The 25,846-nt window shown below is 49.6% G+C and overlaps 9 protein-coding genes; 3 read left to right on the top strand and 6 right to left on the bottom strand.

Annotated features, from left to right (window-relative positions):
* Positions 1-1,787: 1,787 nt before the first annotated feature.
* Positions 1,788-4,124, top strand: FFUJ_08190 (related to dipeptidyl aminopeptidase B; the record flags this gene model as incomplete). The annotated part of the gene is made up of 1 exon (XM_023581138.1): positions 1,788-4,124. One exon carries the CDS (start codon positions 1,788-1,790, stop codon positions 4,122-4,124), a length of 2,337 nt encoding a protein of 778 aa, XP_023433791.1.
* A 1,471-nt stretch (positions 4,125-5,595) lies between these two features.
* Positions 5,596-7,794, bottom strand: FFUJ_08191 (uncharacterized protein; the record flags this gene model as incomplete). XM_023581137.1 has 2 exons in its annotated part: positions 5,596-7,282; positions 7,340-7,794. 2 exons carry the CDS (start codon positions 7,792-7,794, stop codon positions 5,596-5,598), a joined length of 2,142 nt encoding a protein of 713 aa, XP_023433790.1.
* Positions 7,795-8,796: 1,002 nt separating this feature from the next.
* FFUJ_08192 (related to sorbitol transporter) lies at positions 8,797-11,352 on the top strand (the record flags this gene model as incomplete). XM_023581136.1 has 12 exons in its annotated part: positions 8,797-8,914; positions 8,970-9,527; positions 9,590-9,683; positions 9,729-9,987; positions 10,040-10,274; positions 10,321-10,407; positions 10,459-10,495; positions 10,547-10,688; positions 10,743-10,772; positions 10,820-10,854; positions 10,904-10,928; positions 10,975-11,352. The coding sequence occupies 12 exons, from the start codon at positions 8,797-8,799 to the stop codon at positions 11,350-11,352; spliced, it is 1,998 nt and encodes a 665-aa protein (XP_023433789.1).
* Positions 11,353-11,726: 374 nt separating this feature from the next.
* FFUJ_08193 (uncharacterized protein) lies at positions 11,727-12,638 on the bottom strand (the record flags this gene model as incomplete). XM_023581135.1 has 3 exons in its annotated part: positions 11,727-12,053; positions 12,103-12,231; positions 12,429-12,638. The coding sequence occupies 3 exons, from the start codon at positions 12,636-12,638 to the stop codon at positions 11,727-11,729; spliced, it is 666 nt and encodes a 221-aa protein (XP_023433788.1).
* Positions 12,639-13,258: 620 nt separating this feature from the next.
* Positions 13,259-17,940, bottom strand: FFUJ_08194 (related to tol protein; the record flags this gene model as incomplete). XM_023581134.1 has 4 exons in its annotated part: positions 13,259-16,877; positions 16,917-17,294; positions 17,316-17,851; positions 17,935-17,940. The coding sequence occupies 4 exons, from the start codon at positions 17,938-17,940 to the stop codon at positions 13,259-13,261; spliced, it is 4,539 nt and encodes a 1,512-aa protein (XP_023433980.1).
* A 436-nt stretch (positions 17,941-18,376) lies between these two features.
* Positions 18,377-19,555, bottom strand: FFUJ_08195 (uncharacterized protein; the record flags this gene model as incomplete). The annotated part of the gene is made up of 1 exon (XM_023581133.1): positions 18,377-19,555. One exon carries the CDS (start codon positions 19,553-19,555, stop codon positions 18,377-18,379), a length of 1,179 nt encoding a protein of 392 aa, XP_023433787.1.
* Positions 19,556-19,777: 222 nt separating this feature from the next.
* Positions 19,778-20,362, bottom strand: FFUJ_08196 (related to GNAT family N-acetyltransferase; the record flags this gene model as incomplete). Its single annotated transcript, XM_023581132.1, has 1 exon — positions 19,778-20,362. The coding sequence occupies one exon, from the start codon at positions 20,360-20,362 to the stop codon at positions 19,778-19,780; it is 585 nt and encodes a 194-aa protein (XP_023433786.1).
* Positions 20,363-21,045: 683 nt separating this feature from the next.
* FFUJ_08197 (related to gibberellin 20-oxidase) lies at positions 21,046-22,406 on the top strand (the record flags this gene model as incomplete). XM_023581131.1 has 5 exons in its annotated part: positions 21,046-21,121; positions 21,169-21,465; positions 21,514-21,590; positions 21,710-22,078; positions 22,122-22,406. 5 exons carry the CDS (start codon positions 21,046-21,048, stop codon positions 22,404-22,406), a joined length of 1,104 nt encoding a protein of 367 aa, XP_023433785.1.
* Positions 22,407-22,694: 288 nt separating this feature from the next.
* Positions 22,695-24,914, bottom strand: FFUJ_08198 (uncharacterized protein; the record flags this gene model as incomplete). Its single annotated transcript, XM_023581130.1, has 1 exon — positions 22,695-24,914. One exon carries the CDS (start codon positions 24,912-24,914, stop codon positions 22,695-22,697), a length of 2,220 nt encoding a protein of 739 aa, XP_023433784.1.
* Positions 24,915-25,846: the final 932 nt, after the last annotated feature.

Below are 25,846 nucleotides of genomic sequence, written 5' to 3'. Positions count from 1 at the left end.
AGAGGTCGAATTCATACACAGATGTGCATTCGACTTCATTACCGACACACACTTTGGACGTCAGTGTCTTGCACTTTGTCATTGGTCAACAATTGACAAAGTTGAAAGGTTGCTTGCCGGTCACCTAGTCAAATCCCGATTTCTATGCTACACGTCAAAACGACACTATTTGAAGGTAATGGACGGATGGACATATTTAAGATCCGACGTTGACTACCACCAGCTAGTCCCAGCCTTATGTATTACCCTAAACTCATTCAAGGACAATATATCTCGCCGAAATATCATTTTTGAGGAAATGAGGGATTGGCAGCAAAGTGGTTTATTTTACAATCACTCATATTGGCGTTATCCAATCTTGTTTAAAGCTCCTCCCCTCCTGGGAGAGTTGGAGTTTCTCGAATATGTCGCAAGGGTAGCCAGCCCGGACGTTATCGTTGTCGAACTGTTAGATCAATTGTCTATCGATTGTCTGGCAGACGCTGTTCCTGTTCTGCTCTGCGCGTTGGAGGATACCCTCGAGTGGTGCTTGGATTTTATTGACTACCTTTTAACCCGCCTACAAAGCGCGACAGACAAAGGGTGGCAAGGTTATCCCTTACAAGTTCAACATGACGTGAGAAATGCAGTGCGTCTGCTGCATTCATGGTTCGTCATGCAGTGCCTTTGTCTTTTACATGACGAATGGAGCGAGGATGGACAAAAAATCACAGATCTACTACGCCGCTTTGGCCACAATCTATCTCCAATAGATTGGCTGTGCCCGTTGATTTTGGAATTTGGGGTGGATCATAAGTTCGACTTTGTTCCAATAAACAGCGAAGGGGATTTCTTTGGACTTTGGCAATATACCCTGGCTATTGGCAATTTCGTTACTGCTTACCACTTACTTGGCCAACTTTTACCAGATCGGGTAGGTTGTGCTCTCCACGTCCAACCTCCACAAGACGCCAAGGAACGGTTTGAGATACTTTCCGTCAGACATGATGCAGATTCTCTAAATGGTGACAAAGAGTTTTTTTCACCTGCAACAGAGTATCATCTAGATATTGCAAACTGTATAAAAGAGAGCTTATTAGAACGCGATGCTCAGATTAGACAACAAAAATGGTCGCTCCTGTTGGAAAACATTGAGACGGGCTTGGAATGGATAGGCAAGGACACAGTGGGATATTGTATTGGGGAGGTCAACAAGCGGGGCTTGGAACTGGTACATCCATGGGTGAATGTTGTCATAGAGGATTAAGATACTGTAGCGGTGAATCACAACTGGATAGTTCAGTAAAGAGTGTTGTCCATCTCTAAGACCGTCGAATGATCTCCAATACATTTAATGATCCAGTAACAATCTAAGTGAGGAGTAGTCCATTCAAACAATCAAGATGTTTACCCTAAACTCACCCTTGTAATTGGCTCATCCCAATCCCAAACCAAATTTGATCCAAGGATCGTCACCTTATCAAAAACAACAACAACCTTCCTACCTTATCTCCTCACGAACTTTTGTCGCCCTTCCAAGAAACCAAGTCTTGGCCAACGCAACATAACACGGGGAACTTTGTAAAAATGGTCCAAAGCGGCAGGTCTAAGACCCCTGTAGCATTCCACATCTAAACCGCTGCGGGAAGGCGCCTATCTCACTAGCCCTGTCGATCCCAGGTATAAGCTTAATCTCGTCCCGGAACTTAATCCACTATAAGAACAGAGTAACACCGAGCAACCTTTTTCTTGTTCTTTTTTTTTCTCCTCAAGGTTTCTCTTCTGCAACCTCAGTTCAATCGTTCATCATGGTCGCGAAATTACTGGCCACTCTTTTGGCGCTTGCCCCGTTGGGTCTGGCGATCGATCCTCCTCGACAGCCGCATCAACCTGTTGGTGAGGGGGATCGCCTACTCACTTTCAATGAGACGAGTCCGAGCGCAAAATTGAGACCTACTACTATGAGTGTAGAGTGGTCATCCGCTGGACAAGACGGAAACTATATTGTTCTCAGCGACGATGGCGATCTTGTTCTTGAAGACATCGTCAGCGAAAAGACAACAAAGTTCGTCACAGCCGACAAACTCCCCAAAGATCTTCACGAGTACTGGATCAGCAGCGACGCAAAGCGCGTTCTTGTGTCGTCAAACTACACCAAGCAATATCGCTACTCGTATTTCGCAGACTATTTCATTCTTGACGTTGAGTCTGGCGAGAGTGAGCCTCTTGTGAAAGACCAGGTTGGCGATATTCAGTACGCGCAGTTTGCGCCGAGTGGAGAAGCCGTTGTGTTCGTGCGGGGCAACAATCTCTACATCCGTGATGGCGAGGGCAAGGTCGAACAGATTACCACTGATGGTGGACCGGATATGTTTCACGGTGTGCCTGATTGGGTGTACGAGGAGGAGATCTACGGTGGACGCTCGGCGCTTTGGTGGTCGCCTGATGCAAAGTTTCTTGCGTTTCTGAGCTTCAACGAGACTGGCGTTGGTACCTTCACCATTCCCTACTACATGGATAACCAGAAGCTTGCGCCTACCTACCCACGTGAACTGGACCTCCGATACCCCAAGGTTGGATCCAAGAACCCTACTGTCGAGCTTAACATTCTTGATCTTTCGGATCGCGAGTACAAGCCTGTTCCTGTTGATGCTTTTGAGCCCGAGGAACTCATCATCGGTGAAGTCGCGTGGGTCACCAAAGATCACAGCTCCCTTATCTACCGCGCTTTCAACCGTGTTCAAGACCATGATGCTCACGTCGTCGTCAACCCTGAGACCCTCAAGTCAAAGACCGTTCGCGAGCGAGACGGAAGCGATGGATGGCTTGAGCATACTCTCTCCATCTCCTTCGTTGGTCCTCTGAGTGCCAAGAAGAAGGATGCTTACTACGTTGATGTGTCGGACGAGGATGGTTGGAACCATATCTACTTGTACCCTGTCAACGGCGGAAAGGCCATTCAGCTTACTTCTGGAAAATGGGAGGTTTCGACTATCCTCAACATCGACACCGCCAAGAAGCTTGTTTACTTCCAAGCTTCGAAGCGACACTCTACTGAGCGACATGTCTACAAGGTCTCGTGGGAGACTAAGAAGATTACTCCTCTCGTTGATGACAAGAGTCCCGGTTACTGGTCTGCGTCGTTCTCGTCCAGCGGTGGCTACTACATTCTTCACTACCAGGGCCCCGATGTTCCGTACCAGGAGCTTTACACCACCAACACCACCAGCAAGCCCGTCCGCACTCTCGTTGACAACAAAGCTTTCTACAAGAACATCACTCAGTACAGCCTTCCCAACATCACATACTTTGAGCTCAAGCACCCTGATGGTTACTCCTTGAACGTGATGCAGCAGCTCCCCGTCAACTTCGACCCCGCAAAGAAGTACCCCGTTCTTTTCACTCCCTACGGCGGACCCAACTCCCAGCGCGTCGCCAAATCTTTCCAGTCTCTAGGATGGAAGTCTTACATCTCGTCTGATCCTGAACTTCAGTACATTGTCTACACTGTGGATAACCGCGGAACCGCCATGCAAGGCCGCAAGTACCGATCGCTCGTTACATCTCAATTCGGAAAACTTGAGCCGCTTGATCAGATCTGGGCTGCAGAACAGCTCATCAAGAGATACAGTTTCATCAACGCTGATAAGATTGGAATGTGGGGATGGTCGTATGGTGGATATCTCACAGCCAAGACGGTCGAGGCAGACTCTGGGGTGTTTAGCTTCGGTCTCATCACTGCTCCTGTATCGGACTGGCGCTTCTATGATTCCATGTACACGGAGCGATACATGAAGACACTTGACGAGAACAACGATGGATATCTCGAGACGGCAGTCCACAAAGTCGATGGTTTCAAGAACATCGCCGGCAGTTTCAGTATCCTCCATGGTACTGGTGATGACAACGTTCACTACCAACATGCCGCTGCCATGATTGATCTTCTTGTCGGAGCTGGTGTTTCGCCTGAGAAGATGAAGATGTTTGCGTTCACGGATAGTGATCACAGCATTGTGTACAATGGCGCTTCGCCTTGGATCTACAAGTATCTTACTGCCAGGTTGTACGATGAGGTTAAGAGACAGCCCAAGGCCAAGGCACTGACGCACCAGTGGCACAAGAGACGGGTCGAGATTGTAGCGTAAGGGCTGTCATTGCTTGTGTAGATCGATAGAAGAATAGAAATTCTACGCGATACAATGATTCATCGCCTACAACCGTGAGAATATGTCGCGTGATTCAAACTGCTCAGATTCTGGAAGGTATCAAGGCTCATGATCATCATAAGGTTTTCTGAGACCAATCTAAGAGGGGCTATATGTCGCCTTGCTCACTACTGTCTTCCTCTTCCATCATTTCGCGACAGCGCTGTAGAATGGCTTGGGTAGGCCCTCGGCGAGAAACACCTTGCCCAGCAAAGCAAACGGCGATGCGAGGGGTCGGATTACTGATGTCGACGCATCCATGCATCACAGCGAGAAAGTCGACGGGGAATCACCCCGGCCAATCCGCTGTATTGCGAGGGTTTTCGTTGTCGAGAGGATCACGAAAGGCAAGGGGCAGCCGTAGAGCGTTGTAGTGAAACGCCAACTTCACTGCACTCCCGGGCGTACCCCGGGGCAGGGCGACTGATATTGTCCTTGATCTCATCGCCGTGCCGCTCACTACTTGCCTTGATGGGGAATTGGTTAGCGACGAAGCATTGGAGACTGATAGGCGAACTAATCTGGACTCGGTAGATAAGGGAAAGGTATTCCCGATAGAGGCAAGTTCCTGGACTTGGAGCACAGGAGCAACACCTATGGGGTTTCTCGAGGAGGCTCGGCAAGGGTTCAAGACGTCGACGAGGGAGCGGAGCGCGGAACTGAGTTCGTTGAGGCATTGTACGAGTCACGACACGCCAGCGTTGGAGAGAGGGGAGCTTCCGATCGGCGGTGGCTTCGTGGTCAACCTGATTCCAGTAGTAGTGGACTACACCCTTCAGTTCCGGTGGGATCTAGGAAATATCAGGCAACCGCTCAGAGAAGGTTCGAAGACAGGGATACTCACAGCAGTGCACTTCTTGTGGTTATGGCTGCACTAAGTGCAGCAAGTCTCTGTCTTGTCGATGACGCAAACGAGACGGTTGCTTCAGTGGATGGCGAGCGCGCTTCCAAGGCATTGCTGGGACTAAGATGAGCTTAGACTTATTCGGGGTCAACTTCATACCCCTCAAGAGCTGCGATTGCCGCAGAGGAGATGAACATGGCGAGGCGAAGCGTTGGCGATCAGGGAAGATTTAGATATCGTACTAGAAAAGAGCGATTTTTTTGTTGCGTAGAGGCGAAGCTGAGGAGAGACAACGAGGGTGAGAAGGAAAACTCGATAGTGAATTGGAGGGAGCTTTTTACCTTCCTTGACAAGACGGTGGGAGTAGCGCGGAAGAGCTAGAGAAACACCCAATACTGGCAATACAGCCAAAATAACTGCTTTATTGATTCCATCATGGTTCACATATGAGAAAGCTCACGTTAGGCGATGGCCCAGACAGCTCCTGAGTGGCGAGGATACTATTCTATATGCAGATGTCCAAAACAAGTGGAGATTTAATACAACATCTGAGGTAAAAGGTCAACTTCACGATGATGAGCTCCGTGTCTCCCAACTAAATACCCGTCCCAAAGAAAAAATGCTTCTCGCCGTGCTCGCAGTTGCGTTACTCCCTCTCCTCTCCGCCCTAGCCTTCTTCTCCAACCTCTCCAACTCCACTGCAGGATCGAGAGACAGGAACTTATTCACTGCCTTGCTCGACGAGTAAAACCTTCGAAGTTCCTTTCTCGCCGTGTTTCTATCAATGTCCTGCTGGTCCGGATCTGCACCCTTGGCACGTAAGCGTAGGATCATCCCTTCTCGACTCGCCAATGAGATTCCAGTGCACGACGAGCAGGCTAAGATGGGGCAAACTCCCGTTTTGTCTGCAATCTTCACATCACCTCCTGCGTCGAGGAGCCTTCTCATTGTTCTTGGGTTTCCCTGCGCACATGTTATGAACAGAGCTGTCTTTCCATACGCATCTTGGGAATTGATGTCGATTAGGGATGAAGCATCAAGACTATCTGGATCGGCGTGCGTCAGGCTTGACTGATGCGTCGACCCATTGAGGGCTTCTAGAAGTAGACCCAGTGTCTTGTGATCCTGACACCTGTGAAGCGGCGTGCGGCCTTCTCGGTCTCTAACATGAGCCAGTGACGGTGTCTTGAGGAGGTGTCTGACTACTGCAGTGTTTGATTTTCCGACTGCCAGAAGAAGCGCTGTATCACCGCTGGGGTTTCTGAGTGCGAGGAGATCGTCTTTCAACAACAGTGGGATGATGGAATCTTTCACCTCGGTATCCAAGGCAGCTTCATGCAATACGCTTCTGCCTTTATCGTTCTTCAGGTGATTGAATGCCAGTTGATCTCCCTCGGTATGGACTTTAAAGCCCTTGTCCGAGCACCATTCAATAGCTTTTTCGAGATCACCAGGTACCTTTGTTGGATCATATCCAAGGTGGTGTTCTAGGTATTTTCCAAGAGCAGTGGCAAACTGCGGACGGCCTTGCCTCTCGTAGATTTTGCAGATCATCTTGGAAATCTGTTCAATCTCAGCGTGATTCGTGGCTTTATCATGTTCACTGTAGCCACTCAGCAGCGCACGTCGGAGCCAGTATTCTGCTTGGTCACAATCGTCCATGGTGTGGTACATCCGTCCTACACTCCACCAAACCTCGCGAAGATCAGGATCGTGCTGGTCTAGGCTGGGTATGATATTCTCACGCAAGTACACCTCGGCTCTAACTCCGTAGACGGGATGCCTCTCGATCGAACTGAGCAGAAGATTAACGTATCTTTCCTGGAGCCTGAATGTCTCCTTGAAGGTTGGTGTAAGTCCTTTGACCTTGCTCAGCTCGTCAGACAGTCGAATGACTTCCAGTTGAACATTAGATGCGATGACAGGGATCTTAGAGGCCTCCAAATGGTCGACTTGTTGCATCGTGGCATGAAGGCGTAGTTCCTGTTCAACTGGACTCACTGAACTTGAAGAGATCATTTCAGCCGTGTCATGCAATAGGTCCCAATCTACTTCGATTGGTGCAAGGGTGGCGTCATCTGTGGGATCTAACTTTTGAATGGCAATATGCTTGACGAAGCCCTCTGCAGAAGACAGCCAATCGTCCAATTCAACTCTGGGTTCGTCAAGAGTTTCAGGTGTAGGAGCAGGTTTCCAATCGGCGTGGCCAGTCCCCAAGGCCCGCTCAACATCATTCATGTTATTGTCGTTCACGCTGTGATAGTTTCAGTTTTGACAAAGAAGCGTTCACAATAGCTGCAGTATGACTTACCCTCTTATGAGATCTATATTGATTTGAAGAAAGGTGACGTGACGATCTATCCATTTGAGGAGTTGCTCGTTCTCTCTCCAATCCATTGTCAAAGCAAGTTTGACCTTGCTTCTCAACGAGACCCTTGAAGTCGAAGCTCGATTGTAAAGGTTGGTACTCAAGATGTTGCTTTCAAGCTTCCTCAGGTCACGGTTGAATCGATCCAAATGTGCACTGATGACTCCATAGTGCGTTCCTTCGAGAGAATCCCTGGTAGGATGGCTGGCCCTTCTCTCTCGTAAGACAACTTCGAACTGCTGCGAGATGTGTTGGAGAGTGTCAATTGAAACGTTCCATCGGTCCAGCGTGTCGTGCGAGTCTTTGACTGCCGTTACACAAATGTGGATGGCTTTGCAGGTGCCTACAACAGCCTGTGCGATGGCGATAGCACCACCTATAGGTTCCATCGGGGTCATACCAACTGATTTTACAAGTATTTGGTTGAAGAATAATGTAGAAACGCAATCTGGGGCAAACGTACGCAAAACGTAGGAAGAAGGTGGATCAGCGCGGTCAAGATGAAGGAATATGGGGAAGATGAGATGACGGAAGAGAATACCGATCGGTACTTACTAGAATGCTCCGCCTCCGCAAACCCCAGAATCTTTCGAAACTGGGTAAATGCCGAAAAATCCACATGATCATCGGGCGGGGAGTCTCGGGTCTGGGGAATGTGGATATTGGGAGGCGAAATCAGGCTGTGGACGCTGTGTAACATCACCAAGCGCCCATGGCGTTTTATGAGACTCGGTCTGAGTCAACGAATATCACCAAGACTGCGGTGTGCGCAATGAAAATGGCTTCGAGAACCGGTTGGTGGTCATTAAGCCAATGATGTACAGGTACCAGATCATTGAGCCATCACTCGCTGCACTTTTGAAGCCATAGCACGCCCAATTAGCCTGTTTGCTATATAATCACAACTTCAAACTTGAAGGAAAGAGTCTGCAGACTGTCGCCAGCCTTATTTTCAACCCCCCTTAGCAGCCATGACTCGCTTACGGCATGCCATGATTGGTGAAAACTTCCATCTGGTCAATGCTGGACGCAAAGTCGCAGTGCTTTTTATCTACCCCCGGGGGGAAAACTTGTTCTTTATTCAGCGTTCTCGTATTCAAAGCTGGACTATTGTTTCAACCTTGCCGGTGAACCTGTAGTCCTGCAGCCATTTCTTGGCCTGTCGGGATAAGGCTCCCGATACGGTTTGTTGAAAGGACAGAGCCGCTGTTTGTAATTTCGTCGGCAAATCAGTTCGACGGCATTAAATAAATGCGATTCCGCTGCTGAGAAGTGTTCCTTGTGTAGTTACATGACATCCCTTGAGCCATCTTACCCGAGTTGCCATTCATCCAAGCCTCCTATCTCAGAAATAGAGAAGGAAATACCAGGTTACTATCTTAGGCTAAGCGACACTGACCATGGCTGACGGAAAGGCCTCGTTCTCTATTTCCGGAAAGCTCTCCAAGTATAAAGAAGACTGGGAGAGATGGATCAGAAGACAAATCAAGGAACGCGGTGGTGACCGAAGCGTTCTCTGTAAGTATCTTACTGAGTCCCTGCTGTCAATAACAGCCCCGAGCTGATGGAATAGGCGACACCACTTGCCCAACAGAAATCAGAGAAGCTCTCACAGTTCTCGCGGAGCATCTCCCCACGGTTAGCGTCGACGAGCTCGAAAGGGCCTTCAGCATTGCCCAGAACATCAACTACTACGCCGTTACCGAGTCCACCGAGAATCAAATGCCCAACGACCTCAGCGACGATGAAAAGAAATGCATTCGTGTTGAGAGAGAGTATGTGTTCTCTCAACCTGGAATGCCAATCATTATCATCACGGTGTCCCTCGCCGCGTTCCTACAGGGACATGTCCAGGCTTCGATCAATGCAGCCGACATCTATGCCACGGATGTGTGGAACCCTCTGCACTTACCGAAGGGTGATGAGACTTGGACTTCTGGGGCCATGAACGCAATGCCGTACTTCACTGCAGCGTTGCTAGGTTCGCCAATGTCCCTCCCTATCAATATCTGCATCGGTCGTCGAGGGGCACTCACCGTTTCTGCCTTCTTGATCATTGCAAGTTCCATTGGCTCTGCGTTTTGTCAGACATGGCTGCAATTGCTCTTGGTCAGGATCATCGCTGGTGTTGGTACGTGTAGCGTTATATCGTCTGGTAACTTCGTTCCAGTTAGTGGACTAACAAATATTCAGCAATGGGTATCAAAGCAGTCAGTGCACCTGTCCTCGCCTCTGAGACATCCGTCCGCTTCTGGAGAGGCTCTATCGTACTGGCTTGGCAGCTCTGGTATGTCGCCTTCCTCTATTCAATGACTATATCTAAGACCTCCAGGGTTGCATGCGGTATCCTCATCGGGTCTGTCATCAACATGGCAATAGCCGATGCCACTGGATACCTGCGACAAGATGAAGAAAGCAGATCGCGACTGGCTCTGCGACTTATCCTCGGTGCCCCAGCCGTTCCAGCGCTCTTCTTACTTATCGCCGTGGCTATGTGTTATGAGAGCCCACGATACTACATGCGCTCCGACACTCCTGGTTACAGCATTGACCGTGCCTTTCAGATTCTTCTGAAGATCAGATCTCATCGTGTGAGCTATCAGAGCCTTGATATCTTGTTATGGGCTGACTCACTATAATTAGCTTCTAGCCTTGCGTGATCTCATCCTCATCTGGTGGCCCAATCGGCCTCAGAGGACTGATTCTGACCAGGCAAGTATCATGGGAAACAAGCAAAGCGGACTTACATATATGGGGCGCGTTGCAGCATCTTTGAAGCTATCAAGGCTGCAGTACTCAACCCTTTTCCAGGCAAGATTCTTGAGGAATGCGGTGTATAGTACCTGCATAGTGTCGCTGGCACAGCAGCTTTGTGGAGGTACGTTGAGGGATCCCTCTTCGCAGAGTCTACTAACAACCTTTAGTCAATGTCTTTGCATTCTACTCCAACAAGATGTTCAGTGGGACATACGACAACCTCAAGGCAACTCTAGCATACAGTGTCGGATTCGGTACGTGGTGTTATATGAGCCTCCGACTGACAAATACTAACTACGGTGCAGGTGGTATAAACTTCCTATTCGGACTACTTGCTATGAGGTAGGTAACTGGTTGGCTCTAGCTTACTCACAATTAACTGACTGCCGCAAGATCTATCGACACGCTTGGCCGCAGGCGATGGCTGCTTCTCACGCTGCCGTTAATGAGCCTGTTCCTCATGGCGGCAGCTATTGCGTACAACGATAACTTCTCAAAAGGCATAGAGGCTCGGAACATAGTTGGAACGGTCTTTGTATACTGTGTGTTCTAATAGAGGATGTGCGGGAGATGTTCTGACTTGATACAGGTTTTGTGGCTGCTTATGCCCCTGGCTTGGGTGAGTGAGCAGTGCCAGTGAACCAGAAGCGTATCTGACCAGTCCAGGCCCGATCCCATTTACCTTGGCTTCTGAGAGGCAGGTACCCCTACTCTTGGAAGAAAAGCTATGATAACACTAACTTGACCAAGTTTCCCGTCATCTCATCGTGAAGCAGTAAGCTTACCAACATCCACTATAAGCCTAGCCTAACATGATGCAGGGTGCTTCAGTAGCTATCACCATGAATCTCTTCTTCGCAGGTCTTTTGTCAATTCTGCTGCCAGAGATCTATGACGCTTTCCATGCAAGAGGGACACTGGGCGTTTTCTCCGTTCTCAACGTCATTGCGTTCATCCTGGTCCTCTTCTTGATTGAAGAAACAAGCAGTCGGAGTCTGGAAGACCTTGAAAAGGTCTATGAGCGCCCAAAGATCCAGCTGATGATGTGGGTATGGCATGAACAACTCCCTTACTTTATCCAGAGGTGGATTCTTTGGAACAGGAATGTCGAGGAGCCTGTGCCTTATGATAGCTTTGCGGAGGAGGAACATGGTGGCGAGTCAGAAACGGAGATGGAGAGTTTGGGAGAAGTGCGGTAGTTCTGGATTATCAAACCCTAACCCCAGTGACACTTTAGATACGGGAGTTTCGATCATCCTAACAGACAGATCAAAGCTAAGATATAAGAATAAACCCGTCTATTTTCCAGAAAACTTACGACATAATTGAGAGACGTTGAGATATTGAATGGACAGACAAATACTGAGAAGACAGGGTTTAGCATTGACATTTGAGTAATTACAAAAACTGTCGAAAGTAATAGTATCGAGGCGAGCAAGCGGTCAACCAGCGGAGGAGATGAAGAAAGCTGACCAGCGGGTGCTGTAGTGGAGACTACACAAGGAACAAGAAACCGCCCCCGTCCGACAAGTTACCAAAGAGACAGGGGCTAGAGACAAACCACCGGCGAAGATTAGGCGTCGTTGCGCTTACGCTTACGCGGTGGGGCCTGCGAAGGCCCTCGGCTGACAGGCCCCAATCCAGCAGAGATAGGAGGGCAGTCAGGAGCAGTGCATCCACTGCCACGGGCTTCATTCATCTGGGCGATGAGAGTGTCTTTCAGCTCTTGGGGCAAGTCCTCGAGCTCCCCATCGTGAGATCCATGGGGTGTTTTATCGGCGTTAGGAAGGCGACGAAGCGCCTTGCGCAGACGAACAGCCTTGGAGTCATCACGAGCGAACAATGGTCTTGCGGCCGCAACACGAGTCTGCATTTCCTCAAGGGAGAAACTGACACCAGGCTCAGTAGTGTCAGCGGCTAATAAATGCTGAAAGGTTGCTGTAACTTACAGTCTGGAGGAGTTGCAGGGATAGTAGCTCGTTGTTCGCTGCCATGACTTGCGTCTGGATATTCAAAGCAACGTCACGATCGTTACTCGACTGCTTGAACGCGTCCGAGATCTGTTCGGCGACGGCTCGCTAAGCCGAGGCACATTTCTCAAGGACAGACCAAACGCGCCAGATTTCCATGGTGTTACAAGTGTCGGGGTTGGCATCGAGGGTTTGGAGCCGACGGACGTGGTTCCAGTAGAATTAGGCGGCGCCTAAGATGTCACAAGGGATCTCCAATAAAGTCATTTCAGAACTAAGGTAAGAAGCAAACGGTTAAAACTTACAGAGCCGCATTTCTTGGTTGAGTTCTGGCAGCAAAGACAAATTGGTTTCGCCGAGTCTTTGGCGACGCAGAGCAGACGCGCATCGCGATGGATGGTTGTGAGGCACAGAAAACACGGAACCTCATCTGGCCCAGTGAGCGAGGTGAACTTGATGTATTTATCGTAGGTGAACTCTGCTAGAGCATTCGCGATAGTAGGTAGTATCAACATTGTGAATTGTGCGGTGACAAATCGAGTAGTAGACGAACGGTCGGCGATGTGGTGGGACGCAGAGACTTGAAAAGAGGAAAACATAAACACAACAAAATATATGGTAAGAACCTTGATATACAGAAGTTCTGAAAAGGGCTAGCTGCCGGATAATGGTCGGCGAAGAGTTTTCGGGGACTTTGTCATAGTGAGATGGTGAAAACAGAGCCTTTGGAGGTGTGACCAGTGTCGCATTCCAATACTCAGTGCAAGAGAATATTAGCGTGTCTTGGCAATTTGTTCTTACGACTGCACATTAATACAAGAGAACCTTCAGTAGGTAGTGGTAAACGAGTGTTGATGAGATGAGTTGTGGGCTGCCAGTCAGTTATGGGAATAGAATGTAAGCGGGTATGGTCATAGGCACTCACAAAAACAGCGAATCTCATCACCTTGGTGGGTGGAAAGAGTAGGCTTGACATTTTTCTTTTTATACATAATTTCTGCCAGTGCAATTTCTATACTAAACAAGACAAATACGTTGAATGGCGTGTTAAGTAGATAGATGATTACGCGACTGGCTTTGGTATCCGCGGACAAGTGATATTTGCCACCCTCGCCGAAGCTGGACCGCTGCTCCATTACGTGAGTCTCCATGTCTGTTGATCCAACATATTAGTCTTAAGTGTACAAGGCTCCAGATGAAGCAGGCCAACACGTTCGCAGTACGTATGGTCCTGCATACTTCCCCGCTGCCGCTCATTCTTCCGTTCCTGGACGACGACCACAGTCGTATCGTAGAGGTCGCCGTCTGTTCTACTTTTCGAGTTTCCCAATACTATACCTCTCCAAGGCTCCTGCAGCAGTGATGATACAGGCACATCTTTGCTGGTGAGGAAGAACTCGCCCTGCCATACGCCATAGCCGGCACACACCGTACCGATCCACTTATTGAGCTGACCGTCGTAATCTCCTCTGCGAAACCTGACAGAGACGGCACTCGCTGTGATCTCGAGGACGTGTTGCTGGCCCGATCGTATGTCTGGGCAGCTGTCGTCCACCATTCGCAATTGATCATAGCAGCGGCTCCAGGGCAGTGCAATTGCATCACCCTGGCCGTCCGGGATGATGGATACGTCTATCGCAAATCCATTGCTTTGCTCAATAGCGTTTCTTCTCTTCAGGCGGGCAACCGCGCCCTGCCATCCGGTCCACGACCAGCTCGGAAAACCTGACCGCCGATGGGCGGGCTCTTCAAGTTGCCAGCACAAACCGTCTAGAAATCCGCCGAGGCTTTCAGCAGCAGCAATCTCAGTACCATGGCTGTCTCCGGCCGCTGTGGGCTCTTGTTCCCTTCTCTGCGATCTGCTTTGGCGCCGGCCAGTGAGGCGCAGGATGGGGACACCGCAGATATGGTAGATAGGTCTTGTTTTGTGTTGAGCAAGTAAACTGAAGATGCCAAGCATGCCATTGAGGGTGTCTGAGGGCAGAGAAAGCTTTCGTTTTGTATAGACCGCCAAGAGGTCAAAGAGGCCGACGCCAGTTTGGTTTGAATCCATCCCGGGAAGCTTGTATGGCCGATACATCCAAAAGGGCTCCATAAAACGTGGCTTATACCCAGAAATGCGCTGCTCTAAGCCGCGAGGCAAGCGAATGGCCTCACGGCACAACATGTGGCGGCACTCATAAGACATCTCATATTCTGAGAAGAAAATACGCCGGCGTGCTAGTAGTCCCTCCTGATACGTCCACCCTCGAGTGGCCCAAGTGGAGCGGGAGCTGATGTGAAGGGAGGGATCTGGCGGGATACGTACCAAAGCGTGTCCCTGAATCATGGCTCCCGGCTGCTGGTTCCTCGGACGCCCTGGTGCTCCAGGTAAACCTGCTGATGAATCTTTTCCAGCTGCTGCAATCAGGGTCACCTCGGCGTTGGCATAGATAAGATGCATATGCCGCAACTGCTCCTGCTTGACGGCGTCGTCTCCGGTCTGCACAATGCAATACCGATCTACCCAGAGGTACTTGTAGCCCAACTCTAATGTCACCCGGATAACGTCCTCTATTGCTGGCTCCACTATACCGTCTCTTATTCCGCCATGGCTTTCCTGCTGCTTCTGCTGTTGCGGTGGTTGCTGAGTACCTTGTAACTGACCCCATACATAGCTTAGAGCTACATATGGCGGCGGACGGCCAGTTTGAGACTGTTTCTGTTCTATGACTTGTCTTTTAGAGCACTCGATTAGAAAGAAATGCGGCACGGTGGATGCTTTGCGCGGGTTGCACTCCCCTGAGTGGTTCTCGCGACACAAAGTGATCCAGCCCCTAGCTGCACTCCAGTCACTTATCTCGGTAGGCAGGCGCGGAATTGTTACAGAACCTTGATCTGGACCATTCCTTCCGAGACGGCCAATGAGGCCTGAAGAGAAAACGGCTTTGGCGACATCCCCGACATCGCTTGACCTGGCCGTTGAATCGGCAGCCACTATAGCGAGCAGCATCGTGTCGACAAAGAGCTTGGATTGAAAGTCGTGCCAGCGGTGCATCCGTTCATGGCAGAGCCAGGATTGTGTCGTGGAGAAGCTGGCCAGCTTGTGCCCCCCCTCAACTCTAGTGGGGGGATGCACAGCAGCAAACAGGCGACATAGAGGACAAGTCTTGTTCTTCCAAGTCTCGTCGACTCTGCCCAAGTCAGCGATCACCTTCCCTCCGTACTTTGTATGGCGTGCCGAAAACGCGGAACTCAAGTCGATAGCTGAGCACGACGAACACATGCTTGCCCTACTTTCCGCCCACTCGTCGACGTATGTTTGCTCCTCGCGTAGGAGTATGTTGTGCTCCCCGAGGAGTTCATCCCGTAGCATATCTTGCAAGCCTGAGCCCAGGACAGGAATTACGTTGAAATTGGGCTCACAGCTTGCCGAACTCGTTCCACTTCCTTGAGAAAATGACCGACGACGTCGCTGCTGTGGCCGTGTATACTCAAACACAGAGTTATCAGTAGGCGAAACGCCCTTCTCAGCGGCAATCCTCGTCTCAGAACCATCAGACACCTCGGAATCGACCGATCCATGGGCAGTCCTTGCGCGTAGCAGTGCCACAGTGTGCATACTACCTACGCTCTTCTCAGTGTTCAAGGGAGAGTCACCGCCGCCAATCCGGGGCCGATTCGCGTCGAGATCCGGCCTCAAGAGTAGGATCTCGACATATTCATTACCGTGATAAGACATATTCGCCAAAAGCAGCGGAGTAAGGCCATAGTGGTCCGCAGCATTAGGATCGACTGTTGGAATCCGAAGTAGCTGCCGCAAAACTTGTTTCCGCTCTTCTTTTTTCCAAGCATCCCGAAGACCATTCTCCCCGAAAACCCACGAAAGCGGCCCTCGTCCATATATGTCCCTCACGTCTGGATCAACATCGTCTCTTGCAAGGAGGGCATTGACATAGTCGATCTCGCCGGCCTCCGCGGCCAGCGAAAGTGCTGTCCGTCCCGCTTTGTTAGGGAGATCAGGCTTGATCCCTGTGCCCTTGAGAAGCGCTTCGAATACGTCGATGCTCCGCGCACAGCAAAGAGCCGTGTTTCCACTGATGTCCTGCATGTTTGGATTGCCTCCAGCATTCAAAATAAGCTTGACCATTGCCACGGTGCCTCCAGAGGCAGCCAACATCAGCGCTGTCGTACCATTCTCATCCTGGAAGTTCACATCGATGCCGGGAGTCGATAGCAGCACTCGAGTCGCATTTTCATGTTCGGCTCTACCATGCTCTACCACAATCATGAGTGCTTGTCTTTCATAGTAATGATCTAGGACGGTGTTGACGTCGACCCGCCCTATACTTATCAGTGCCTGGACCACGTCCGCATGGCCATTCCTGGCTGCCTCTGTCAATGCTGACGTGTTCGTAGGCCCTGCCATCGGGTCAATCTGAGGGTGCTCCAGAAGAGCCATGACGAGTCCGAAAGCGCCATTCCTAGCCGCGTATAATAGCGCCGTCCAGCCGGAAGAGTCGCTAGCATCAACAGCAATCTCGCTATCATCCAGCAGCCTGCGAACTACTCCCTCGTACGCCTCCCAACCGCCAGGGCCATATCCACTCCCAGGATCCACACTCCAGATAAGCGGTGTTCTTGCCTGGGAATCTTGACTGTTCGGGTTGGCAGCTCTGGTTGCTAGCAGTTCGCTTACCGCAACCTCAGAACCACTCTCAGCCGCAAACGAAAGAGCATTTCGCCCATCGCGATTCTCATAATCAATCTCAATCCTTCCATCAGTAATAAGAACCTTGACTACATCAACTAACCCTGCCTGGGCAGCAGCGGTAAGTGCCGTATCGCCATAGTTAGAACTAGCGTTGGGCCTGATTTCGTCCATAGCTAGCAATAAACGGACGGTGTTGAGATCGCCCCGCCTGGACGCTGCCACCAGTGGGCTGTCTGTAAACCAACCTAGTGCTTCCCCTGCCCAGTAGGTATGAACAGCGTTAACGTCGGCATCGTGCTTGATCAAAAGCTCTTTAGCAAGTCTAAAGCGCCCATGGGCAACGGCGAAAACCAGGAGATCCGATGGATGTTCAACTGTGTCTGTGGGATCACAGCCAGGGTCTTCAGCGTCGGGCCCAAAGTCGCATTTGTCCAGTAGAGATAGTGCCACGTCTTCGAATTCACCATGAATAGCGAGGCTCAATATGCTCATTTCTTACCAGTAAGACCCCTTGGTCAGGTGAGTTGTTAGGCACGGATTAATGTCATCTGCGGCTGAGAGTAGCTCGGCTGTTTCCTGATGACCCTCCTTGATTGCAACGGAGAGGGGCGTCTCTAGTCTGTACTCATGGATAAATGCAGGTCGCGGGTTAACATCTGACAACTTTTCACTCGCTAACAACAGTTGCACGACAGATGCATGGCCATATCGTGCGGCCTTCCATAACGGTGTGACCTGGTCGAGGTCGCTCAAGTTGGGATCGGCGTTGTGTTCAAGCAGTCGCTCTACCACAGCAGCAAGTCCATTCCTGGCAGCCAGCGCCAACGACGTGCAGCCGTCGTAGTCGCGTGCGTCGATATAGATGTTGCAGCCGTCAGTAAGCAGCGTTGTAAGCGTATCGATGTCGCCAGCCTCGGCTGCGCACATCAGTGGTGTCCAACCTTTCTCTTGGCCTGGGCTACTGCTTGTATCAATTGAGCATGTCATCTCACACGCTCTTCCCTCGATTCCAGTCGCTTCGTGATTTGGAACTAGCTATCAATGAAAGTTTCAGGCGAAAGGGCTTTGACAATGTGTCATTTGCATGCACGGATCAAAATAAGCTGAGAAGAACATACATGCATGGTGACTCTAAATATGGCGCTTTCCATGAGCTGAAAATGTGCGCTGAGGCACTTTCTGACATGTCAAAAGGCGATTGGCTGCGCTTTCTTGCCCCCTCAGCAGCTATCAGGCCGCTGCATCTTTCCTCCCAAGGAGAGCTATACTAGCTGCATTGGACGGCGGCCCTGATGCCATCCCCACTGGCTCATGTGCGAGTCAACCTTGCAAGTTAGGGTGGCCCGGATTGGGATTTCTGAGAAGTCTATATAGCAGAACGATACTTGTCGTGGGATTTTATTAAGTGAGTAATCTTACAGCTAACACGATTTACGAGAAACGGCCAGCTCTGTTCTCATGATTGAAATTGTAAACACCTTGTTGGTGGTGTGAATATTGGTCCTTCAATTGATCACAGTTCGGGTTATCAGTGGCGAATTTAACCTTTCCGTCACAAGTCTAGCTACGATCTGTCGTAATAGGATGATTAACATCATTTTCAAACATCTGGCTCTCGGCTGTAGATTCACCAGCCCCAGTAGCAGTGGCATCAGCCTCAGTAGAAGAAGCGACATCCTCCGTAACAGGATTAGCGACTTCAGCTGCAGGAGCAACAACATCCACCGCGGTATCAGCCTGAGTCACAGGAGCATCAGTCTCCGGTGTAACAACCTCAGCCGCCGTCTCCTCAACTTCACCACTGCTTATCCAAACAGGCTCCCTCTTCTCCAAAAATGCAGCAACACCCTCCTTCGCATCCTCACTCTTCGCATGCAAAGCCATGACCCTAGCCGCCCATAGAGAAGCCTGCTCGTATCCATCACCATTCGATTTTCCAAATTCAAACTGCGTCCAGTACGCCCATTTTCCTACCGCTTGCTGTTGAGGCGACATAGAAAGCAGCCGTTCAACCACATCTAACACACGTTTCTCGAAAGCCTCTTCGAGATCTTGCCCCGGTGAGACTTTGACAACATCGATAACATCTGGGTGGTCCGATGCCTTGATTGGCTCTGCTGTGGCGAGGAGTCGATATGTCGTCGCGGCGGGCAAACGTCGTGAAACTGCGGTTGAGGGACTAGTGCACGGCAATCCGATCTTTGCTCCCGGGAGAGCAAATTGAGTATCTGGTAGAGCAATCGGGAAGTCGGTGCTCATGGCAAGTTGGAACCCAGCAGCTGTCGCAATGCCTTGGATCGGACAAACAACCGGCACAGGGCTCCTCCGAATAGTCCTCATGACATCGGCGCAAAGTTCAAACAGAGTCCTGACATCATCCCGACTCATCTCGGAAAGCTCTTTGAGATCATGGCCCGATGAGAATACAGGCCCTTCGCTCCGAAGTACCAGAACATCAGGTGCGCCGGCACGTTGTTTCTTCCACTCAGAAGCGCTGACGAGCCAGCCCCAACGCTCCCAGTGCTTCGACTTTGGGCCTTTTAATGCCCATTCGAGTTCATTGAGAGCCTGCTGGCTGAATTTGGGGAGCATGCCCGTGCGACTGGTAGGTCGTAACGCGAGGGCGCTGTCGAGCTGGGACTTGAGGTCTCTGAGCACGGGGATGCTGAGGGCGTTGCGCTTGGTGGGGTTTGAAAGTTTGATGTAGGCGGCTCGCGGGGGGAGCTTTGGGAAGGGCATTTTGGACGAGTTTTATGATGACAGATTGACTGTGAATTGAGATGTTGAATTTGGTGGTTGATGATGTATGATGTGAGGGTAACGACCGACCCCGCATTTTCTGTTGGCCACTCAACCTCGGGCAGTAACATCCCCTATAACCGTGACTTCATGACATGATCTAACGAGAAGTTAAATGTAATGATCACCATATAAAAGCTACCTAGAAACAAATATTCATCTCTATTCTTCTTTCTTCCCTCCCTTCTCTTCCTCATATCTCGGATTCCCTCTCCCTCTCTTCTCCATGATCGCCCTTGTTTCCCCTCTCGTCCCCTCCGTAACCTTCATCCCCATAACCCTCTCGTAAAACGGAACGCTTTTTGCCCAATCGCCTGTAGCAAGCATGCTCTTCCTCAAATGAGGCATTGACTCGGCAACTTCATTTACGCATTCCATGAGCCATGTGCCTAGTCCTTCGCTGCGATAGGCGGGGGTGACCCAGACATCGGTTATGTAGAGGACCGTTGTGAAGTCGGTGACGCAGCGCGCGAAGCCGATGAACTTGGGGCCAGAAGGCTTTTTCTTGATAGGGTTGCCAGGAGATGGGGGTGGTGAGTCTGTATCTGTGTCGTAGAGACCGAAGCTGAGGCCATTGTCGAGCATTTCTCGGGTCGCATCTTCTGGGAGAGGCTTTGCCCAGTAGAATTCTTTGGAAGCAAAGACTTTGATGACTTCTTTGACTGGGATCAACGAGGAATCAGTCGAGATGAGAAACTCATCTCGTCTCCATGAGTTCCGGCGTAGCTGAGATGCTGCTGTAGCCATTTTGTGAATTTCAATTGAAGTTGATGATGTTGGCTGAAGTTCAATCTTCAATGGCCTGGCGTGACTTTGATGGGCCCACCTGTCATATCCCTGCACTAACTCATTCCAACCAAGCTGAATGCGGCACAGGGCAATTCTCAATCGCTATTTCGAGATGGTTTGATAGTCCGATCAATAAGTAAGAATACGTCATATCTCGTGACTACAAACGCTGTCAACGAGCTGGCGTTGCCAAGGCTGTCCAGACAATATCAATAGACAGAAGCCGTGTCTGGTACGGAGAATCATGGAGAGCACTAAACATTCGCTGCCGTTCAAATAATGAAGACCATGACCTCTCTCGTGCAGTACAAGAATTCACAATTAGCGAAAGAGTTGAATCAAATCGTTGGGTTCCCAGTCAAAAGCCTTGAGATAGCGTTGCTGAGGTCGTTATCCTGACTAAGCCCCCAGAATGAAATTGCGCCATTGTTATCGATATTGAGCGAGCAGTTGATCAACATCGGAAAACATCTTCCCCTCCACAGCGTGGCATCTCATGCGGAGAAGTCAATCACGACATCGCTATCTCCGTTGATATGTCAGCATATCAAATGTCGCGCATATATATCAAGTTAACTATCCTACTTCAAAGTCTGTAATTCAAACCATAATCACCGTGTGCTTCGTCGATATAGAACAAGATGCCTTCTGCTGTCTCAGATATTCCCCATTACTCCTACGTCCCAGAGACAAAGGAAGATCTCGACTGGGCAGACTGTACTTCCCCTCACCCCCTCTTCTCCATCTATATCTAACTCTCCCAGTGGCAAACATTGACCTTTCTAAATACGGTACCCCCGAAGGCAACGCCGAACTCGCCCAAACTCTCATTGAAGCAATCCGCACCAAGGGTTTCTTCTACGTAACCAAGTTCGATATTCCTCAATCTGCCATTGACAGGCAATTCGCTCTTGGCAATGCCTTTTACAACCTCCCTATCGAAGAGAAGCTCAAGTATGTTCCTGATCTTGATGCGGGAGAGTATAATGGGTACAGACCAGGTGGACGAAGGATTTTGTCGGGTGGTGTGAAGGAGAAGACTGAGGTTTGGAACATGGCCAGTAAGTTGATCTTTAGATCCAATAGATTGTGGTACTGACTTGTTGCAGCGGATAATGGAAAGATCACGCAGCCTGTACCGAAGCTGTTAAAGGATCACATCGATGAGATCACCTCATTTGCAAAGGTAAGTTCCTCCGACACTTTTATCATATGTTGAATTTACTTGTCGCCTTGCTTTGTCTTCTGAGCTATCAAGCCTTAGCCGCCAGTCATTTACCAGAACTCTACTGACCCTGGATACAGGACTTGCATGAGAAAGTCCTCGACCCTCTTTACCACCTCACAGCTCTTGCCCTCCAAATCCCAGAAGACCATCTCGTCAACCTACACAAGTGGGGAACCCACAACGAATCCCACCTCCGCTACATGAAATACGGGAAATTCTCCCCCGAGGAGATTGAAAAGCTTGAAGATGGTCTTTGGTCTCGCGGTCATACTGATCTTGGCTCATACACACTTCTCTTCCGTCAACCTGTAGCTGGTCTTCAGATCAAGGATCACAAAACTGGCGATTGGAAGTGGGCCAAGCCTCTTGATGCAAGTTTGACGGTTAATGCGTGCGATGCGTTGAGTTTTCTTACGGGGGGTTATGTTCAGTCTACCATCCATCGGGTAAGTCAACCCCTTCACTTTGTTTCACAGACTAACAAATCAGGTATCTGTCCCTCCAAAGGATCAGCGCAACGTAGACCGTCTAGGTCTCTTGTACTTCTCGCGCGCAGAGAACGACCTTGTTCTCAATACAATTGACTCACCTCTTTTGAAGCGAGAGGGATACACGCAGAATGAGTTTGAGAGGGGAAATCATCGCGCCCCGACGATGGGAGAGTTCACGACGTTGAAGCAGACTTGGCAGCAGTCGCAGAAGAGGGTAATCACGTATGATGAACTGGAAGGGCAGCAGATTCTTCCTGGGTTTCATGGAAGGAGTTTTAAGTAGTTCGTCTTCAGGGGGCAAGAAACTTCAAGCCTTGATATGAGGTATGAACTAAACTCAGTAAAGTCTATCCAAAACTTATACTAGATTACCTAAGTCTTTTCATTATTTAGGATCAAGGCCCTAAGTTCTGTTTTCTCCTCCCCGTTAGTGTAGCTCACAGGGAGCCAAGGCAGGTCTGACTACGGATTGCCAAAGCACATTTGGCTCGTAATTCACTTGATCTTCACATCACTTGAACAAACATGCTTCTCTATTCTTGGTGATATATGCAACTTCACAGAATATTCTCTACCGTCTACGAACCTTGTTATCAGCACATGTCGACAACCCATACATACGTTCATCAGAACCCGTCGACTCCGCCCACTTCGCAACATCAACATCCCTCATCCCACTACTCGCCACAGTCTCCACCACAACACTCGTCTCTGGCGAAACGATCTGCGACACAGCATGCCATGCATTCCCAAGGATAGAGCTCTTTGTCGAAGCCATAAACATGATGATAGTTATCAGCGTAAGAACCAAGTGGAGGATAACACCGGACAGAATAATTATTAAGCCCGTCCATTGATTCGGAATGATAACATGTTTCACGTTTATCGTAGAGACGGTTTGTTGTTGAGTAAAGTAGGGTAAGATATCGTGGAAGATCATTTGGTAGAATCGAAAGAACAACTCCTGGACTGCTCGTGCTGGATCATCTGTTTCTTGGAGAACACTCTGGAAGAGATGTGAATGCTCTGGGTGCGCCGGCCAATTCGCTAATGTATCAAACCACCCTTGCAGAGCATCGTTGTTGAAGGTCCATCCGCCGGAAATACTATAGTCGAAAAGACTGGAGTGGATCATTTGGTAGACCCATTCATCCCAGTCAGCAACGCCTGTATCCGCCATAGAAGCTGGCCCTGAGAGCACTTCCAGATCTAGAATGCCTCTTGCTTCAGTATCTGAGGGGGATACGCCTATGCCGAGCTGTTTGAGAAATTGGGTTCCGTTCTTGCCCTGTAGTGTTTTCCACTTTGCAATCGACGTTGGTTCGGATGGTATTGCTCTACCTGTCATGGTGACGTTGTATAGAAGTGGTGTGTTCTGAGTGAGGAAGCACACACTCGCTTGGAAGATTTGAGTACCGTTCTTATTCGTCGCTGTCGTCCATGGACCTTTGCTCGTTGACTTTGCCATTTGCATATCCCCCGGAATTGTCACGTTCGACCACGTGTTTGTAGCCATGTCATACATGGGTCTCAACTGAATCAGACTATCGCTCGCGTTGAGGAGAAGTACGGGATGAAAGTTGTATGGATGACGAGAAAGGGGATTCGTGAAACTGTTGTTCTTGGGTGCTAGTTCTTTCATGTTGAAACTGCAGAACGATATTGGCCAGGACGTCGAATTCGCTTGGTCCCATTCGTTGTTGATACGGCACGAGAGTGTCGCTGGATAAGAACCGTTTATGCTGGGCCCTGACTCCCAGCCAGTCGAGCTGTTGAACTCTGCCTGGAGATAAAGACCTTCTGTAGCATTGCTTCCAGTGTATATATACTCGAATGTGGCATCATTGAAGGTTGGTGCTACACATGCTGTCCTCATGTTACTGACAATCGTAGGCCCAGAGTAATATTCCAGTGAAGTTCGATTATCAACATTAGCCATTGGTATCATGGCTCGATAAACGTCTCCAGTGTCTGCCACATCCTTAGGCGCAAGTTTCTGGCTCGAAGGCCGCGTCTCTGCAAATCGCCAATGTGCTGACGGTTTGGACTGCCAGTAAGATACACCAGAGAACACAGCTGTGTCCTTGGATATATCAAACCCAACATAGATTGACTGTGAGACCATCGGTGCGGCGATTGGAAGCGCCTTAAAGTCGAAAAGCAAAATCGTCGACGTGAAAGTCATTGCAAGGCTCAGCATGAAACTAAAGAGTAGGATGATGCAGTGGAACAATGTCTTCCTATTGCCTTTTGTGATGAGGAAGATATCCCATGGGCTTGCATCACAACTAGAGGCTCTGGAAATTGACAATCGCGCCAGATCAGAGAGTCGGCAACCGGCGGTTTCAAGGACAATGGCTGCCATTGACGCAGCAGCGAGGCAAGTCTGGAGATCCATCGACACTCTGATTGCAGCAGAGCAAAGTGTTGCAACTTGCGCTGCGTAGTCCTCAAAGATGATTCTGTCCCATTCTTTGCCTCGGGGCTGTCTGTTGCGCGCTTTCTCGGCGCCTTGCCAGAGATAGACGAGGAGAGCGCATGAGGCGATAATGACGATTGTTCCGAGGATAATGATGGTCATTCCCGTTTTGCCGAGTCTTCTTCGCAAGGGCTGGCGCTGTACTGGTCGTGGGAAGCCTGTCGGGGCATTTTGGTGTATGAGGCGTTGGCGATCTTCGAACTCGGTGTTTGTTGGAAATGGCGCAGGTTTACCGGTGGGGAAGTAACCGTAGCTAGACGGATCATTGGGGTTTGAAGTTTGATGATACGTTGAAAACCCATCTGATCTCATCTCGTAGACGCCCTGGTGGACTTGACTATACTCAGCCATGATAACAACCTTTCTTTCAATCCCACAGGAACTTCAATGCAAAATCGACATGGAATTCATGCATCGGGGGTAGGAACAAGGATATTAACCCAGCTTACCCCAAGGGCAAACTCAATGGCATGCATGAGGCTGAATCGACCAGTCTAGGTAACGCCATTTCTTTATTTTAAGCTTATTCTGGTAGTACAGCCAAGCGCTGCTTATCCCGATACAGCCTCTTACCTTTTCAGCTCGATCAGCCATTTCTTGGCTCCCGACAAATTTGGGATGATGGCTATTCCGATTGGGCTATGTCGCGCGTGATCCCGATTGATTCGGGGCTCTGGATCTGTGGTGAGCGGAGGCAAGAAAACTTAGGCCTTCTGATCTAAGTGATGAAAAGATTTAGGTAAACTCAGTCCCTTTTAAACTAGCTTTTAGACCAACTTATTATGGCACCCCAATTGAATGCCAGATGTTTTCTTCTCCCTGGGTTGTGATTTGGGGATGATCTCCGTCGCTTACCGGAGGGTTGGACGCCACTGGGGCGAATGTTTCAACGACGGATGGTCTGTTAGGTAATCCAGCAGTTTATGCTTGGAACATCTTGTGATGAATCATGCTTATAGCCTGCGATTTAAATGTGATGATAATTAAAAATAACTAGATAAAAATCCTGGTGCGACTCGTATTATGCATGATGATCACGCACAGGAGAATCATTGGCAGGTTGAGACGAATTAGTGGCAGTTCTGCAAGCCAAATCTCAACATCGAAGAGTACATACTTCAGCACATCGGCAGATAACTTTAGAGTTATTGTTTAGTTACTGAATATGCCTGATGAAACTCCTCCGTACTGAATGCATGATCCTTCCCGTCAGATCGATACTTGATCCGCGTCGCTTACTGGGA

This window comes from Fusarium fujikuroi, chromosome FFUJ_chr07 (assembly GCF_900079805.1).
Source record: "Fusarium fujikuroi IMI 58289 draft genome, chromosome FFUJ_chr07".
NCBI lineage: Eukaryota > Fungi > Ascomycota > Sordariomycetes > Hypocreales > Nectriaceae > Fusarium > Fusarium fujikuroi.
The sequence above is the reverse complement of the archived record's forward strand: the minus strand, read 5'-3'. Positions and strand labels throughout refer to the sequence as shown.